This window comes from Natrix helvetica, assembly GCF_964273705.1.
Source record: "Natrix helvetica genome assembly, chromosome: 2".
Taxonomy (NCBI): Eukaryota; Metazoa; Chordata; class Lepidosauria; order Squamata; family Natricidae; genus Natrix; species Natrix helvetica.
In genome coordinates, this window is record NC_138552.1 from 73365734 (window position 1) to 73384481 (window position 18748).

General features: G+C 35.9%; 1 protein-coding gene across 1 annotated transcript in view; it reads left to right on the forward strand.

Moving 5' to 3' along the window:
- Positions 1 to 18748, forward strand: part of TRPM3 (transient receptor potential cation channel subfamily M member 3) — a 355262-nt gene that overhangs the window by 267103 nt on the left and 69411 nt on the right. Inside the window, exons 7-8 of the mRNA XM_081940262.1 lie at positions 7778 to 7952; positions 15685 to 15808. Coding sequence (XP_081796388.1) covers positions 7778 to 7952; positions 15685 to 15808 — 299 coding nt within the window. The remainder of the gene's footprint in view (positions 1 to 7777; positions 7953 to 15684; positions 15809 to 18748) is intronic.

Here is an 18748-nt window from a genome sequence, read left to right on the forward strand (position 1 = left end):
AATATCACCAGTGGGTGCCCATTTATTTTAGAAGGTAGTGAGAACAAGCAATCCAACAATCTTCCTAGGGATCCTATTTCTCAAAAACCTACAAAATGAATGTTTTCATAGAAAAGGTTGCAATTGTTTTTCCCATAAAATAGCTTTAAAGGTCCTGTTAATTATAATAAATATGCATTGTACCATTTCATGATTGACAAATTATCTTGGAACTATGGAAATATGTTGGATTAATAAAGGCTAGGTGGTTTTCATATTCCCAAATCCACTCTACTACACAGAATTTGGTACTGGGCACAATGTTAAAAGTTTTGAAAATGCCAGTTTTCATCTTAAATTGATAGTGCTTAAAGCTGCTGAAAGAATGCTTGCAAGGATGAGGGCAAAGCCTGGTAAAACAATAAGGAACAGAAGAGAACTGAAAAGGACGCTAAAGTCCTTTAGGATGCTAATCTTATATATCTGCTAATCTTTTTTTCAAAATTAGCAGTAAAAGTTTCCTTGAGAAATAATGTACAATAACATCTATACCAGAGATTGGTTTATACCGGTTTGCACTGGTTCAGGTGAACTGGTAGTGGTAATTTGGCCTAGGTCACAGAACCAGCAGCGTCCCAGGCTGGCCACACCCCTGAACCGGTTTCCTGGTCTCCACTGCCATTGCCAGCATGTTTTTTATTAGCTTTTTGTGGTCTTTGCGCATGCACAGAACAATTTACAGTAAACTGTGCATGCGCATGCAACGCACGTCTGGTGCGCAGGCCCAAAGCGAACCAATACCTTTATAAAGTTAAAGAATTATACACTGTTCAGGTGTCTCCAATCCAAATCTTTTAAACAAACTAAGTTCCAAACATAGTATATATTTTTCTATAAAATTCCATTTTCCCTTGCAGTTATTATTTGTATGCCCAACATTATTGTACTTCATGTCTTAAAATACATGCCTTTTTATGATCTTGTAATAAGCAACAGAGTGAGGTAGCACTTCAGATTCAAAAGCAAAAAATGTCTTCAAAGGGTTTGGGGCAGTGGTTCTTAACCTGTGGGTCGGGACCCCTTTGGGGGTCGAACGACCCTTTTACAGGGGTCGCCTAAGACCATCGCAAAACACATATTTTTGAAAAAATACAGAAAACATAAAATAATTTTATGGTTGGGGGACACCACAACATGAGAAACTGCATTAGGAAGGTTGAGACCCACTGGTTTAGGGGGAACTGGCAATGAACTTCTCTGCAGCACCTTAAACCAGGTGTGTCTTAATTGGGATCACACAATGGCCACAAAGGGCTGCCATGTTATCCTGCAAAAAAAAAAAAAACTGCTTTAGGAAATTGAAGACAGGGGCTATATAAGCACCCCTTACTATACATAGAAAGGGCCATTTTTAAAAAATTGAATCCAAATCCTGGCTCTAATTAGGAATATTTATAAATGCATATTTCCAGTGGAAAATGTTTTGCATTCTTCTAAATAGGTCTGTATTTCAAAAAGCTTGAATGTTTGCTTGGTTTTTAGAACCTGCACTGTCACAGACATAGCCAAAAAAAAGTATACATTTTACTGAATCATATAAAAATACTGTAAAAATATTTTTTCATGACGCGCATTTGTTTTTTTATATATAAGAACAAAATATTTTGCATTATTCACCTAAACTAGGTAATCCTCAGATTGATTGACTTGTACAAATCTTAAATGTTTATGTTAACATATGTGTAACATATTGCAGCCCATTATAAGTAAATTTATAAAACTAAATTTATTCTTCCTCAACAATAGAAAATGAACTGAGAAGAATATAGGGAAAATTGAAACAAGTGGCAAATTCTAACACTGTAAAGTGTCTGCAGTACCTATTCATGTGACCTGTGGACTTCCCTTTGTCATCCTATGCCTGAGGATATATGAAGAGGGCTGGGAAGGCAAAGGGACGTTCAATTGTCATCACCGGCATCTTCTTTGATCATTGCACTATCATCAAATGCATTGGAATGCTCATTTGCTTATGTCCCAATCTTTTTTTTTCATACTCTGTTCAATATTTAATGAATTTCTATGCCCTTGGTGCTTCTTTGGAATTTGACATAGTTAGATTACAATGTGGAAGGCTGTGCTGAATCTGAATCCAAAGAACAAAAGTAGTAACAGGCAGGCAGGTTAAATAGAGTGATTTGTAAACATCAAGGTTACATTGTGAGTTTTTCTTTTGGAATCGGCTGAAAGTAATGTCATTCACATGGTGGGATGGATCCATGCAAGTCTCCTGGGGCCTTCTCTTTTACTGAATGCAGGAATGCATTTCCATTGCTCCTTCCCCCAAAGTTCATGTGTCCCACAAAACCTTCTATGATTCAAAAGTAGGGAAAATTTCATGACACTTTTGGTTACCTGACACATTATGAATACAAGTGAAACTCAAAAAATTATAATATCATGCAAAAGTTCATTTATTTCAACAATGCAACTTAAAAGGTGAAACTAATATATGAGATACTCATTACATGCAAAGCAAGATAGTTCAAGCCGTGATTTGTCATAATTGTGATGATTATGGCTTACAGCTCATGAAAACCCCAAACCCACAATCTCAGAAAATTAGAATATTGTGAAAAGGTGCAATTTCTAGGCTCAAAGTGTCCCACTCTAATCAGCTAATTAAGCCATAACACTTGCAAAGGGTTCCTGAGCCTTTAAATAGTCTCTCAGTCTGGTTCAGTGGGAATCACAATCTTGGGAAAGACTGCTTACTGACAGTTGTGCAGAAAACCATCATTGACACCCTCCGTAAGGAGGGAAAGCCTCAAAAGGTAATTGCAAAAGAAGTTGGATGTTCCCAAAGTGCTGTATCAAAGCACATTAATAGAAAGTTATGTGGAAGGGAAACGTGTGGAAGAAAAAGGTGCACGAACAGCAGGGATGCCGCAGCCTGGAGAGGATTGTCAGGAAAAGGCCATTCAAAAGTGTTGGGAACCTTCACAAGGAGTGGACTGAGGCTGGAGTCAGTGCATCAAGAGCTACCACACACAGACGGATCCTGGACATGGACTTCAAATGTTGTATTCCTCTTGTCAAGCCGCTCCTGAACAACAAACGTCAGAAGCGTCTTACCTGGGCTAAAGAAAAACAGACCTGGTCTGTTGCTCAGTGGTCCAAAGTCCTCTTTTGTGATGAGAGCAACTTTTGCATCTCATTTGGAAACCAAAGACCCAGAGTATGGAGGAAGAATGGAGAGGCACACACTGCAAGATCCTTGAAGTCCAGTGTGAATTTTCCAGAGCCTCTGTTGATTTGGGGAGCCATGTCATCCGCTGGTGTTGTTCCACTACTTCATTAAGTCCAGGGTCAACACAGCTGTCTACCAGGAGATTTTGGAGCACTTCATGCTTCCTTCCGCAGACAAGCTTTATGGGGAAGCTGACTTCATTTTCCAGCAGGACTTGGCACCTGCCCACACTGCCAAAAGCACCAAAACCTGGTTCAATGACTGTGGGATTACTGTGCTTGATTCGCCAGCAAACTCGCCTGACCTGAACCCCATACAGAATCTATGGGGTATTGCCAAGAGAAAGATGGGAGACATGAGACCGAACAATGTAGAAGAGCTGAAGGCCGCTATTGAAGCATCCTGGTCTTCCATAACACCTCAGCAGTGCCACAGACTGATAGCTTCCATGCCACGCCACATTGAGGCAGTAATTGCTGCAAAAGGGGCCCAAACCAAGTACTGAGTACCTATGCATGCTTATACTTTTCAGAGGTCTGATATTGTTCTGTGTACAATCCTTGTTTTATTGATTGCATGTAATACTCTAATTTTCTGAGATTGTGGATTTTGGGTTTTCATGAGCTGTAAGCCATAATCATCACAATTATGACAAATCACGGCTTGAACTATCTTGCTTTGCATGTAATGAGTCTATCTCACATATTAGTTTCAACTTTTAAGTTGCATTACTGAAATAAATGAACTTTTGCACGATATTCTAATTTTTCAAGTTTCGCCTGTACATATTGGCCAGAAGCCATTCTCAAAAAAAAAAAAAAAAGGAAAGACCAGGAAAACCTCTCCAGCAAACTGAATTATCTACTGATTAAAATAAACTGCCTATAAAATAAGGCAATTTTCCTCCCATCTGTACAGAAACAATTTTGTCTTTCACTTATTATAGACAAAGGCAGAATCACATCTTCTTCCACTCCTATGCAAAAAACAACAAAGAAGGAGGAAAAGACAACAAAGGACAGAAAGAAAAAGAAATAGAGATGACATGATTTTGATGAGACTAGACAGGAAATGAAAGAGCTTACAGATGGCTTAACAGGTTTTTATGTTGGGATCAGCACAAATCTACGGACTCAGTCACTGTACTAAGTCCTACTGAGTTCAACATCTCTTCCTGCCAAGTAAGCATGCTTAGGTTTCTAATCCTGCTCAGTCACTATGCCATAGTATACTTCTATTCAAGTGGAAGGCAGACAAGAGCATTGATGCCGCTTGTTACCTTACTGGGTATCTGGTCTGCAATAGGGCAGGAAGGGAAAGAAGTTGCAATGAACTACAAAAGAGGAGGGCTTCATCTGCACACTCATGTATGTTTTAGAGATCTCACTCTCAGTGAAATTGTATTCACTGCATATACGATTACTTTTCAAAGTAATACCTTTCAAAAGTAAGTATTTGTTGGGAAAACTTCCATCTTCCTCTTGTGTAGACCCTTATCTTCCTATTGGGTAACAACAGTGATATATTTTGACACTGTTCTGGGATAGATAAATAGGCTTACAAGCAAGGGTGAAATTCAGCAGGTTCTGGATAACCAGTAGCGGAAATTTTGAGTAGTTTGGAAAACCGGCAAATAACACCTCTGGCTGGCACCAGAATGGGGTGAGAATGGAGATTTTGCAGTATCCTTCTCCTGCCACGCCCACCAAGCCACGCCCACAGAACCGGTAGGAAAAAAAATTGAATTTCACCACTGCTTATAAGCATAGGCCACTAAGAACAATAAAAAGTGGTGATACATTAATCTTTTATATTTAAGATTCAATATTGCCAAATTGCAACTAGCCCCAAATCTTTTGAGTGCCGTTCAAGGTCCAATAAGCAAACAACCAGTCATTAAAAATCTAGCATCAAAAAAAAAAAATGATTTGAGCCTTTTCAGCCCATTCCACACAGCATTCTTGAACTGCAGCTTCTCTGAAGCCATTCTGAATTCATAATTGTGAGTCCCTAATACAATGCACATGAAAGCAATCTCTTCAGAGATTAACAGGCAGGCCAATAAATGGAAGCGAACATCAGAAGAGCATTTTTATGGTACTGGAAATTTGTAACAATCGGAATATTTTGTTGGAGAAAATTATTCACTAAAAAGGGTCATCCCCCCCCCACACACACACACTGGATGTATAAAGCATGTATAAATAAAAAGGAACATTAAATGTTATTATATAACATTTGCTTCATAGTGACAATTTCTTCCTTTATATTTTTCAATAGCCACAAAAATAACACTCAGCTAATCTTGGTCTCTCTGGCTTCATATAAAATTGTCACAGCATAAAGTTTGGTCTGATTTCTGGAAATTAAAGTAAAAGTAGTTCTTACTATTATTTAAACTTGTTTGCTGCTTGACTTCCAATGATTCTGAAATGTATGCTTAATCCAACTAGAGAAGATTGTAGAAAGTAAAATCTTTAACCATGGAAATAAAATATTTCATGTATATATGTATACGCTTTACTTATTGTGTATTTATGAATTACAATTTTAAATCCTATAGAGGAAATCCTAAATGGAAATTATCTCCAGAGAGCTGAAGTTTTAATCGTGGCCTTACAAATGCCTTATATATGAGATAGAGGGTTTGCCATCTTTTATTGTGAATTGGCCAGTAATATATATTTCTGACTGATAGGTTTCTGCTTTCACTTTTCATTTTTTTTCATCTCTGATTAAGGTGAATAAGCCCAAATTCAAAATTAATGAAAGGTCTGTGAGAGATCGTCAATCAGGACATGTCATGGGGCAAGCAAGCTGCTTTTCTTTCATTTTCATTTAGGTGCAAATAAATAAATACATGCAGGGCAAGCTTTAGGTTCAGGCCAATTAGGCACTAGCCCAGGACACCAAAGTACAAATATAGCCCCTCCTTCCAAGTCATTCTAAAAATGCAATTTTCACATTAGCTGGAGGTAGTGCTATTAATCACTGTCATTCCGAATGCCAGCTATCCTTGAGCTGGTGCTGGATACAGATAGATAAATCCTAGTTGTTAACTGTGTGGGAAAAGAATCATACTTTGAGATTAACTGAAATATTGTTAAACCTCCTGTCCAAAATACCCAAGATAATTCATCAGTAAAGTTACATAAAAGCCAACAAGGAAAAGCAGATTAGAAACTCGAAGAAAATTGTATGTAAAAAAATTTTGATATATGAAATGTGAGCTTTTTTGAGCTTTTAAAAAATTAAAAGATCATTGCTCAATAGAACATTTAAATCTGATTTATACCATTAAATATACTTGAAGTGTTACACTATTCAGTGCTGATTCTTGAAAGGCCTTACCACATGAGATGGACAAAGAATGATAGGTATCATAAGCAGGATCTGAGACCTTCTGAAATGTAACATTCATGGCTATTACTGTGAACTAGAATAATCAATTTAGGTCATGGGTGTCAAACTCGATTTCATTGAGGCCGTATCAGGGTTGTGTTTGAACTTGGGGAGATGGAGTGTCCAGGGTAGGCATGGCCAGCTCGACATCACTCGTGTCTGGTGGCCTGAGTGCTCTGCAAGAGGAAATGGGCTCCTAAGCTCCATTTTCGGCTGCGACGGCCTCCTGCAACCCTCTGCCAGTGAAAACAGAGCTCAGGAGGGCCATGTGCAGCCCTCCCAAGCTCCGTTTTCGCTGGCAGAGGCACCGAGGGCCATTGTTTTCAGGGTGGCTCCATGGGCCAAATATAAGCATCCCGTGGGCCAGATCTGGCCCCCGGGCCTTGAGTTTGGCACCCCTGATTTAGGTGCTCCTCAGTGGTGTTAGATTGAAGTTTATATGTTATGGTGTTTCTCTCTCTTTCTCCTCATTTCATGGTGACTACATTTCAAAAGCAATATTATGTCAGTTTATGGGAATGCTTCCACAATAATAATCTGGATAAATTCTAATGTATTACATTATTGCATCAGCTACCTGGGATCATTGTTATAGGTTATAATTGTGAGAAAGTAACGTTAACTAAGACCTGCCATAGAATCCCTGCATTAAATTCTCTTCTAAAGAAAATGTGTAAAATATGCAACTTTATTATTTATTGATTCTATACAAAATAAATAGGAAATTTTTGCATTCGTGGATTACATTCTTATAAGACCCATATGTACTTTCTGAAATGCAACAGAACTTTCATGTTTTATGATGATATTGTACAGATACCCTATGTCTCTGTCAGATATGACTTACTTGTGGTTTAGAAAGCTATGGCCAAGAATTAAAATGTGAGTTGGAAGGAGCTAAGTTTTTCTTTCTCCCTCCTCATTTCATGGCAAACTTCATTTAAAAAGCAAAATCTTGCCAATTTATTATTTTATATCTCCACTTTTATGCTATGTACTTTAAGACAAAGATACGAATTACACATAGTTTGTTAATGTTGTTTAAGCAAAATAGTATTGGTGGTAGTTTCAGTTTCTATTGGTGTATTTTTATTTGATTTGCATGCTTTTTGTTTGTTTGTTTTGCTTTTGTTTATTTCATAACAGGGATTGGTCAAGGAGTTCCAGTAGTGGCCCTCATTGTAGAAGGTGGACCCAATGTAATCTCCATTGTCCTGGAATATCTGCGTGATACACCCCCAGTTCCAGTTGTAGTATGTGATGGGAGTGGCCGAGCATCTGACATCCTTGCATTTGGTCATAAATACTCAGAAGAAGGAGGGTAGGTCTATTCACACAATGCTGTATTCATATAAATCTTTCTTTGTAAACTCAGTCACTGTAATATTGAAATATTTCAGAAATAGCAGAAGCATAATCATTTTTCTTATGTACTCCCTGTGTGAAAAATCCATATTAGGTTCAGTTTAACATTATTCACTTTTAATATCTTAAATGTCTTTTTGCTGAAAGATACAAACTTTCAGACTTGGTGTATTAATAAAAATGGAGCAGATGTGGCAAAATCTTTGAAGAGATTATTGCAGTGTTGAAAAATGAAGCTAAATAAAGCAGTGCCTTGGGAAACGTCTGTAGCCATAATCTTCATCCTTATTCTCTTGGTACATGTTAATGCCCCATGTGCTCAATCATAGGTTTTTCACAATCTAAACCATATTGTCAAAATTATTGTGCAGATATGCATGAAATATTTGTCCGTTACATTGCAGATCACTGTGAGACCGATGCTCTTTATTTTCTGCAAATCTGTTTTTTGTTTCCTTTCATTGCTCTGTATCCCTCCTGACCTTCTAGCTCTGGAGAACATGAACTTGGATGAAGAACAAAGTTGCAAAATATGAAGGAGAGAAAAGGATGTGCAGAACAATAATTAAAATCATAATCCATTGTATTGACTAATCTTATCAGTAAAATATATTTAAACAGGAGCTTAGATCTGGCAGCATCTACTGTTTTCTCCCAAAAACAAAACAAAACAAAACTTGAAGTTATCTGGTGACAGCCTACTAAATAATTTATAATTGGACACAGACCAGATTCCCCAAAGAATCTGGTCATTGCAGTTTAGCAGGAATCATAGCTGAAAGATCGCAGTGCAATTTAGTGTGGAAAGACTTATCCTGTCTGACACAGGGCATCAATTCAAAAGAGATTTCTAAGTCAGACAGAAATATGCCATCTCTGCCATCTGTTTCTACTGGATCTCCCATAGCAAAGAAAAAAGGTATTGTGTGAGAATGTTTTGTTCTCAGGTCTGTCTGACTTAAAATCAGTCTGCCCAATGAAAGAATGAATTTTTGCAGGTATCAGTCCTGCAAACTGCATCCCCAAATGAGTTTGGGAAAGGTCTCATTGAATATATATTCTGCTGGATCAAAATACGATTTATTTAATATTCCAGTAGCTAAAGTAGGCATATTTGCTATTCTCCATTTTAATTTACATCTGCTTCTAATATCCACTAAATTTTCATAGTTCAGGCCCAAGTATATCTCAAAAGAACCTATGGAATTAATTTAAATATTCCTTTCCTTCCTCTTAAAATGCATTTTGGTATTACAAGGAATTCATTTGATAATTTAAGAATTTTCCCAGCACTGTCTTTTTAAAAAGTATACTTAGATATTGACAGTCAGGGAGACCTAAATTCTATTCCTATCTTAGACACAGAAACCGAGCATTTGGTGACTTCAGTCCGATTGTGTTTCTTCTCAGCCATAAAAAGAAAACAGTGGCCAGCCACTGCCAAATATTGTGTTTAAAAAATTATCCGAGTTTGTCCATGTAGTTGCTAGCAGTTAAGATTGACTCAAAGACACACATACAGTATACCTGCATACAAAATTGCTTTGAGATCCTTCTGGCATATCTAGTGGCAAATGGAAGTGACTTTGGAAGAAACAAGTAATGCACACCACATCCCCTCAGTGGCACAAAGAAAACCAATACACATTTCTCATCCCATCTCATATACTCCTAATAAATTACTTTTCAATGGGTCCAATGTTGTGTTGCAACAAGTCAAGCTTCATTAATGTTTGACTGATGCATGCTTATTTTTTTATTTGCTTTTCTGTCTCTATGAAATATTTATAGCCTATTTTTCTGCTTCAATATCTTGGGACAACTGACAAATCTATTTGCTTGATATGCTTTATATTGTTATAGATGTCATCTTCAGTACTAAATATTCTTACTTGAAACAAGTAAATGTGATCTGCAATCCTAAATATGCATATTGATTAAAATATAATGCCATAAATCACTGTTCTTGGGTAGCAGACGAATATCCTTATTAAAATGTTGTAAGTGTGCAAAACATCCACCAGTGATTCCCTGAACAAAAATACACATGTGCAGTCATCCAAATATATTTCTTAAAATACAAAAGAATTAATGGTTTCATATTTCTCAGTTCCTGAGATAATTTATGTGGAAGCTTTATGCGATTACTAATGTTTCAAGGAAATGTCATTGGAAACATGTTGACTCAAAATAGAAATGGAGGTCCAAAATCTGAAAGAACCCAGTTTAAGATATGCCAAGAGCTAGTGAAAGCATAAGTACCCACAGACAAACAAATATCACACACAAACATGTTTGTGTGAATTCCTAATTCAGAAACATTGAAAATTGAACCAAAGCATCATAACCCTAAGATATACCTTAATACATTTGTAAATTCCCGATGCTGGATCAGATATAGATGTAGATGCTAAATGGCAGAATATTTTCTCCACATATTTGAAAAGAATGTATATAATTGCATTAAAAATAACTTTAACGTTTGTCACTTTACAGTAGCCATTTTAAATGTTTTCTCCTTAGGGTCTTATCAGTTGTTTACTAAAAAAATAGCTGCATTCTGAAGGACACCAGTGGCTAATGGATCTGGATAGTTTGCTGGAAAAATTGATTCTGTGTCCCGAAATGACTCCAATACCCCCCCCCTAGAGCTGTGTATTGCAAAGAAAGATGGGGAAATCTGGTTGAGTGCTTTCTTCAGGGACCTGTTTGCCATTATTCACTTTTTTCATTAAATGGTCTTTACTAAGGCTATGTGGAACCAAAGTGCTCCTGTAAAAACAACTGAAAGTAACTTGAAAATAACTCTTTAAAACTATGTGGCATGTATAAATCAGTATGACATTTTCCAGGCAAGTGAAAAAATATGCATTAAATATTTAATTTGCATTTTAGAATAAAAGTTACTGTAGAATGGATAGATAGGTGTGATAATCTCCCAATTTCTTTTTTAAAAGTAGAATGCAAATAGAAGGATTTTAACTTTAATTGAGTACCAGCACTGACGGATGAAGTTTCTAATCCTTTCTGCCCATGCTATTTTTATTATCAAAATCTACTTGTAATGCAGCTGCTTTCCCATCTGCAGTGGACAAACATATGGATCCCTTTGCTTTTTTCCCAGCAAGTGAGAAAGCAGATGGAGAGGTAGAAATTTTGTTGACAGAAATAGAAATCAAATTTGATCAACAAGGTTTCTGTTAGTAGAATAATATTTCTTCTAGTTGTTCAAATAACTTGGCAGCTAAATGTTATATCTTAATTTCTTTAATCAACAGAAGATGTGTGACGAGTTTAAATTTGCTTATATGAAGGCACTTGTCCACAGATAGATAGACTACAAAGAACTCTCTGTATGTTGCTATGTTTGTACACACATTCAGAGAGGGGGGGAGGGAAGGAGAGGGGGGGGGCATAGCATGGCATGGCATGTGGTTAGTTTAGTGGTTGGAACACTGCCATATCACGTGGGAAACTTGGTGTTAATTCTGTTGGTACCTACCTTACCAGTAAGGATCTTTGGGCAAAGACCCCCTAACACTTCACCTGCCTACCTCGAATATGAGAGTGACACAAACTAAAAGAGTCACGTTAGCTCAGATGTCACCTAGATTAAAAAGATGTATGCCAGATTTTGGACAACCAGGATAAACTGACAATAAGTAGGCTACTGAAAGAAATATACAGGGACGAGTCAAGAGTGTGAATTGTGACCTGATGGTAGTAAAGAGAGGAAATGTAGTTAAGACTGATGGAGTAGAACTGGCTCAGAAATTCTGGGAGTTGAAGTCCACAGGTTGTAAAGTTGCCATAGTTGTCCATCCCTGATCTAGAACAATATGTATTGGCTGTCAAACTGATTGAAATTAGGGACTGTGCCACTGACCTATTACATAGAAATGGAAAAGTATCAAAGGAACCCAACATAGCTACTTTTTATTTTTAAAAATAATTTATTTAAAAAGAAATTATAATGAAAGGATTAATGCAAAATAACTTTAAAGAGGAATCCAGTGGGGTTAAGTACTTTTCAGCAGAAAAGCTTAACTAGAATATATATCAAGTCCAGGATGAGTAACAGAAACTCTAATATTATCCTGAAATGCAAGACACAGTATAATAATCTTAAATTACAAGGCCAGTTTTGTTTCATATTACAAAAACTGTCTAAAATTGTTCAACCATAACAGTATAGTTGAATCGATCATTATTGTACATTACTGAATTTGAAAACATTACTGAATGTTTTCAAATACAGACTGAATGGCAGAAGTATTTTAATTTTGGTTACTGCCTTGGTTGATGGCTTAAATGACCCCTTTCAACTCCATGAATCTTAAGATCAAGAGGTAATGAGAATAATTAATCAACACTATCAAAGAACGGAAAAAAGGTTGATACCATTCATTGGAAAGATAGCCCAAATAAGAACAAAAAAGAGACTGTTTTTATATTATGAACAAAAGAAAGTTGTCTTAAAATATATTATTTGTAATTAAGACTAAAAATGTTTAAAATAATTTAATATGTCATGGACAATAAACTCTGAAGATAATTTCCTTGATATATTATAAGAGGATTAAAAGAATTCTAAATTAGAATAAGGGATTGCAAAGAAATTTAATAAATTCTTTCATCTGTTTTCATTCCAGCAGATGTATGGCAAATATGCAGAATATATCTTTATTAAGGGAATTTAAGGAACTGAGATGACAAAATTCTAGATCATCTTGAGAAATTGAAAATCAACAGATCAATAATAATCCAAGACTTAAAAATTCAAATGAGCAATTGTTTTTAGGCTTGATAAATATGAAAGAGGTCCCTAATTATGCAAGTGAATAATTAGGAAAAAAATAAAAACTAATACTTTATTATCATACTCTGTTAAAAAACTATGTCATGTGATTACAGTACTTTTTATTTCTATAATTTTTGACATTAGATTTCAAGTAGCATATTGTAAGATGGATACAATGTAAGACAGACAATCAAGATTATTAAAATATGTTTGTCATGTTTTGGGTACAGATAAGGAAGAGATACAAATAGATACTTCATTGAAAACCTTTCAGTTATGTTTTTATACTTTTTTCTGTACTATTTGCTAGGAAGCATAAATGATGGGGTTTCTATATACTTTTCACAATAAACTTTTCAAATATTTCAAATTCTCAGTTTCTCAGATAGACTTAATCAAATGTTTTTCATAGCATTATTAAATATGTTTCATTACAATTTTGAATGTAATAAACATATATTATGACATTACTTAACATCCTCTAAATTTTATAGCTCCTGAAAATTACAGTGTTTCTTATTTTGAAAAAATACTGGGGGTAACTTTGAATTTAAAAAGTGACTGCATTTAGTTAATGTGATTAAGAAATATCTGAAATTGATGAACTATGCCGATATATGAATAACTAATATCTGCAACCAAAATTGGAATTATCCAGCAAATCTTTATTGGTGAATTCATTAAGGTGGGTCCTCTTTGAAATATTTGCATTTCTTTTTTCCAGGCTGTTTGCATGACACCTAGTTGTCAAGTAAGACAGGCTACAAAGAGGAGTAAAACGTATAGTAATCAACAAAAGAATTGAAATAATAAAGCAACATACCAGAGCAAGACTAAGGCTTAAATCGGGTAAATTAAGCAGGTTCACCTTGGCTCAGTGCCTGCTGGAAGAGCCATTTTAAGGCCTTCCTAAAGAGTCAGAACCATAAAGAGTTTGTGGGGAATGCTCTTCCACACGGCACAGTCAGCCCAGGATGTCATGGCCTTCTTGATAGACATTGCTCTGTCTCAAATAGCAATGAATAGGTTGTCTCAATGCTATTTTGTCATAGTCTCATAGTATCATCCTCTCTGAAAGACAAGGGAATAGAGCTAGGACCAGTCAAATAGCCTGATATTGGGTGCCAAAAGAGAAAAGGCTCCCTTCCATGCTCCAACCAGATGGTAGTCCTTAATAAACAGGAACACTCCTGCTTTACCTAATGTGACAGAGTCATAGGATTTATTTATTTATTTATTTATTTCCCACCAATAACCAGATTGACCTAGATTCAACAAACGCAAAGCATTAAAAATTTGGACAATTTATTGGGTTTTTGTATCTCCCCTTAGTGGCTGGGCGTGGGAAAGCCTTTTATTTTAAAACAGAAAAACTTACAAATTAAAGAAAAAGAGACTGTAAATGATAAATGTGCTCAATTATTGTAGAGCTGAATTTTAATAATAAAACTATTTTCTATTGTAACCATTGTCTATAAGCGGCTTTAGTTTCCACTTTCCTGTTTCTTTTCTGTCCAAGTCTTTACTTTGTTTTCCTCTTTTCTGCTTGTTTATTCCTGGCTGGGCTTCTTGATTCTTTGCTCTTCTTCTGAATCTTTTCTCCTTCTGAGGGAGACAACTTGAAGATTTACCTCACACCAATCAGAGGATTCAGGATAATGTACAAAAGGATAATAGACTAAAAACAATCAAAATCAATTTGCTTCACTAAAATCAACGTTAAATTAATTTAAAAACAGACAGTCATCCATTATTTATAGCTAGATGTCAAATGTTTCTAAAAAGTATGATTTTAAGTATCTTCATAGATGCTAGAAGCACAGGGGTCTAGCACATCTGAGGGGATTACTTTTCCTCTCCAATAAAATGCTTCTCCCTCACATCTTCTCCAAGTAAAATGCTCAGCACCTGTTTAAATGGGCCTAATCATGTGAGATAAAAGGAGTCTCTGGATTTACTGATTACTTTATTTATATTGTTGCTTGGTACTCTTTTAATTACAGTCGTGCTGGCTTAGGAATTCTGGGAGTTGAAGTCCATAGGTTGTAAACTTGCCATAGTTGCTCACCCTTGTGATATACAAAGTTCTATGTGCATATATTAAGCAAATTATCCATCTCTCGCTGTCAGAGTTCCAAAATAAACTGGGTGTGTACTGGAAGTTTCAGTTGAGCCTGGAAGTGGTTCTGATATTAGATACCCTCCTCCAAGGTCAGAGCTGTCTTTCTGACCAGAGAGAGAAATCTGAAAAATCCTTTTGCTTCTGAAATAACCTGCCAGACCCAGTTGTACTGCAATTAATTCCAGGGGGTGTTTTTTTTTTTTCAACTCATGATCTAGAAATTGAAACCAAGTCTGCAAAGAAACAGCAGGTCATTTTCAAGCATTTGTATCTGCTTTTCCTGCCTTTTGTTTTACAGAATGACTGTAATCATATGAAACACAACAGAGTACATTCTTACCTCCCAGGCAGAACGGCATACGTGCCATTCTTCAAGTGTGAAATGGGAGAAAAGTCAAAATGGGTCTAAATATACAATTTATCTTTCACTGTAAAACAAGAAACGGAAAGTGCCTTTTTAGCCTTTATGCTTATGAAACCATGCAGGCAATGTTTTTACTAGAAATCTCAGTACTAGAAAGTACTAGAAATCTCAGAGGTCAGATTTCTAGTACTCAGCTCTTGTCCCACCACCACGAATCATTAGTAGAAGCAAAGCAGGTTAGGCAAAGGAACAAGCACTGCAGAATAAATGTTGGACAAGTGAATTAAATTCAATGCTTTTGATGTTTGATGTAAATAACTTGGAGTTATTTAATTCATAATTTTAAACTCAGAGTTTCGCTTATTGGTGAATGTTTAGATGCTGTCCTTTTTAAATTTCAGGCTTATCAATGAATCTCTGAGAGACCAATTACTTGTTACTATCCAGAAAACCTTCACCTACACCAGGACACAGGCTCAGCATCTCTTCATAATTCTTATGGAATGCATGAAAAAGAAGGAACTGGTAATGCAAATGTATTTAGTAGCATAATGTTCATATTGGTCTGTTATGTGAAACTTGGCTTTCCGGGGTCATTTCAAACATAATTTCAGGTCTCAATTGCACGACACATGGCTAAGTCAAACTTACATTGTCTCAAAATTGTACTTTAAAATCAGTATTTGAAAAGTGGGTTTGCATATCTTGGTCCTGTGCAATCCTTGCTCACTTACCCATGGTAAATGGTAATACTGAATAACACTAAATTAAGTAGTGTTGAATTATGGCTGAAGGAAGCCAAAGGGAATTTATGTACTTGAACGTTTAACTGAGGGGGACTGAAAGAAGCAAGAGATCTGTGCATTCCTTGAGCTCAGCCAAGTCTCTTGAGAAGCCTCTAAAAAGCACAATTGGCTGGCTGTTGGCTGTGGCTAGCCACTTTTGTCTTACAACAAACAGTATTATTTGTTTGATTAAAGCCGCTTGTGAATATGAAAACTTAATTAATGTTGATAATGATATTAAGCACCTGTTTGAATTTGAAAACCCTAAAGATAAAATGCTCGCCAGTCCCTCTCTTGTCATTCATGTATAAGTAATTACATAAGTCTGGATTTGCATTTCAGTTGGTCCTCTATTTTTACCTTACATTTACATTTTGTATTACAGTTATTTTGCAATGTGGATGGTTAATTCTGTTCATTAGGGAGCACCATTCTGTTAAATTGTTTATGCTTATATAAATTTAGGTGGCAGATGCATAAAAATTCATGTTCAGAAACTAAGAGGGCTATTGAATCCCAGGGGTATGTCACTATATTAAGGAAGTACAAAAGGGAAACCATTTTATTAGACTCCAGATAAAGGGAAACAAAAACATTGCACCTGTATTTGGTATGTATGAGATACATGTACTCTCTTTGCTAAGAAAAAAGTTCCAATTTTGATTTCCAAAGTATTGTTACAAAGTCCCATTTTAAAAAGAAACTGTGTTAATAAATTCCAGCTGTTTTTTCATCTATATGTCACAACTAGTGGGAATATATAAATAAAATGTTTCACAATGTTAATTGTGAATCTGAATTGCCTTCCTTTTTTCATCTCAAAAAATTCAAAACTCACGACCAAGCAAGATATGATGCTGAACTTTGGAAATGGTTGAGAGCTTTATTATAATTAACAGCAGACAGGGGGTGATTTTAATTATATATTTATATATATATCCCATCTTTATTATTTTTATAAATAAACTCAAGGCGGTAAATATACCTAACATTTTTCCTCCTCCTATTTTCCTCAAAACAACCCTATAAGGTGGGTTGGGCTAAAGGACAGTGATTGACCCAAAGTCATCCAGTTTTCATACGTAAAATGGTCTAGAACTCACAGGCTCCTGATTTCTAATCTGGTGCCTTAACCAGTAGATAAACCGGCTCTAATCCAAATTGGATGTAGCAGGGATGGAAAATGTCAATAGAAAAATCAGCAGGCAGATAGAACAGTTTAATCCTTTCCATAATCATTCATCCCTATCTTATGGTTCAGTAGCATAATATTAAACCATTATGATTTATCATTGTAATGGGGTATTGTGCTTACTAATAATAATATACTTCATTACTACCACCATTAAATTCACTGTTTGTCGGTCATGATATGAACCCTTTCAAGGTGGTTATAATGATATATTCAGCTGTTTATAGCTTAGGTTCGATCTTACTTCCTTATACTCAGATCTTACATTTTTAGCTCATCAATGGGGCATAACAACATCAAAAAGATACTATAACAAGACTGTGCCCTGGGCAACTCACTAGGACTTGCCCAGTCACAATCCAACTCTGAGCATATCTGAGTGATTTTGTCTGCCAGAGAGACTGAATATTCTTCACCATGACCTGCATGTGATCCTATGGCTCAGCCCCCTTCTTTCAATTGGGAGTGGGGCACTAAACAGCCTAAACAGGGCTGTTGAGTGGCTATTGGTAGACACAGTAGGAGCGGAGAAATAACAAGTTTTCACTGTCCTTATGGGCTCTTACTCCTGTTCAGTCAGATTTGTCTTCGTCTTTCTCCAGCAGCACTCCAGAAGTTTCTTCTGGCATTTCATCTCCCGGTATTCACTGGAAAACCAAGGCTGTATAACAGAATCCAGTCCATAGTTTCAGTCACATGCCTATTCCAGCCTGCAGCCAAGTCCTTGACTTCCAAGTTCCCCTGGAAAAAATAGGGTTTATCAGTCTCTTGGGGTGGGCCAAATTAACAAGCTCTTTATACATATCATAAAGTCACTTCATTCTGTAATATTATGAATCAAACAATTATCAGGTTTTCAAACTTGGCTCTCTGTCATTCAAAATATTTAATGTTCAGCAGAGGAATAAGGTCTTATTTTATACTTAACCAAAGTGTGCTTGGTTACTCTCTGAACTTGCTGATATATATTTTAAAAAGCTATTTATCAGCAATCCGCCTCTATTTCTTTTTATAGCTTTATTTTCTTCTGAAATAGAATATTGTGAATCTTCCTTTGACTCATGTTTTTCTTTATCACGCTGTGCTCTTTCTTCCTGTCCTTCACAATGACTCTATCAAGAAAGCTTATCTTGTTTAGATGTTTCCATTGGATCAATAGATCAGATCTTATCATATGACAAGTACATATTTGAAGATGGTGAATAACTAATTCTTTGAAAAGTGAAATGTCATGCATAAATTAAATGGCAGTCCTTGATATAAAAAAGTGAATGTGTGCTTCAGGGTGAAGGATATTTTTGCTTTAGTGTTATGAAACTATTTTGCTTATTTCTTTTCTTAAGTTGGAAATATGATAAAGCTTTCATCTTCCAGATATTTTAAATATCAGTGTTAAAATATTTGCACCAGGACAGTTTATTATCTATCTATTTATTGTTGAATTTTGTAATCCAGGCACAAGGTGACCAAAGCACAAAGGGACTACGT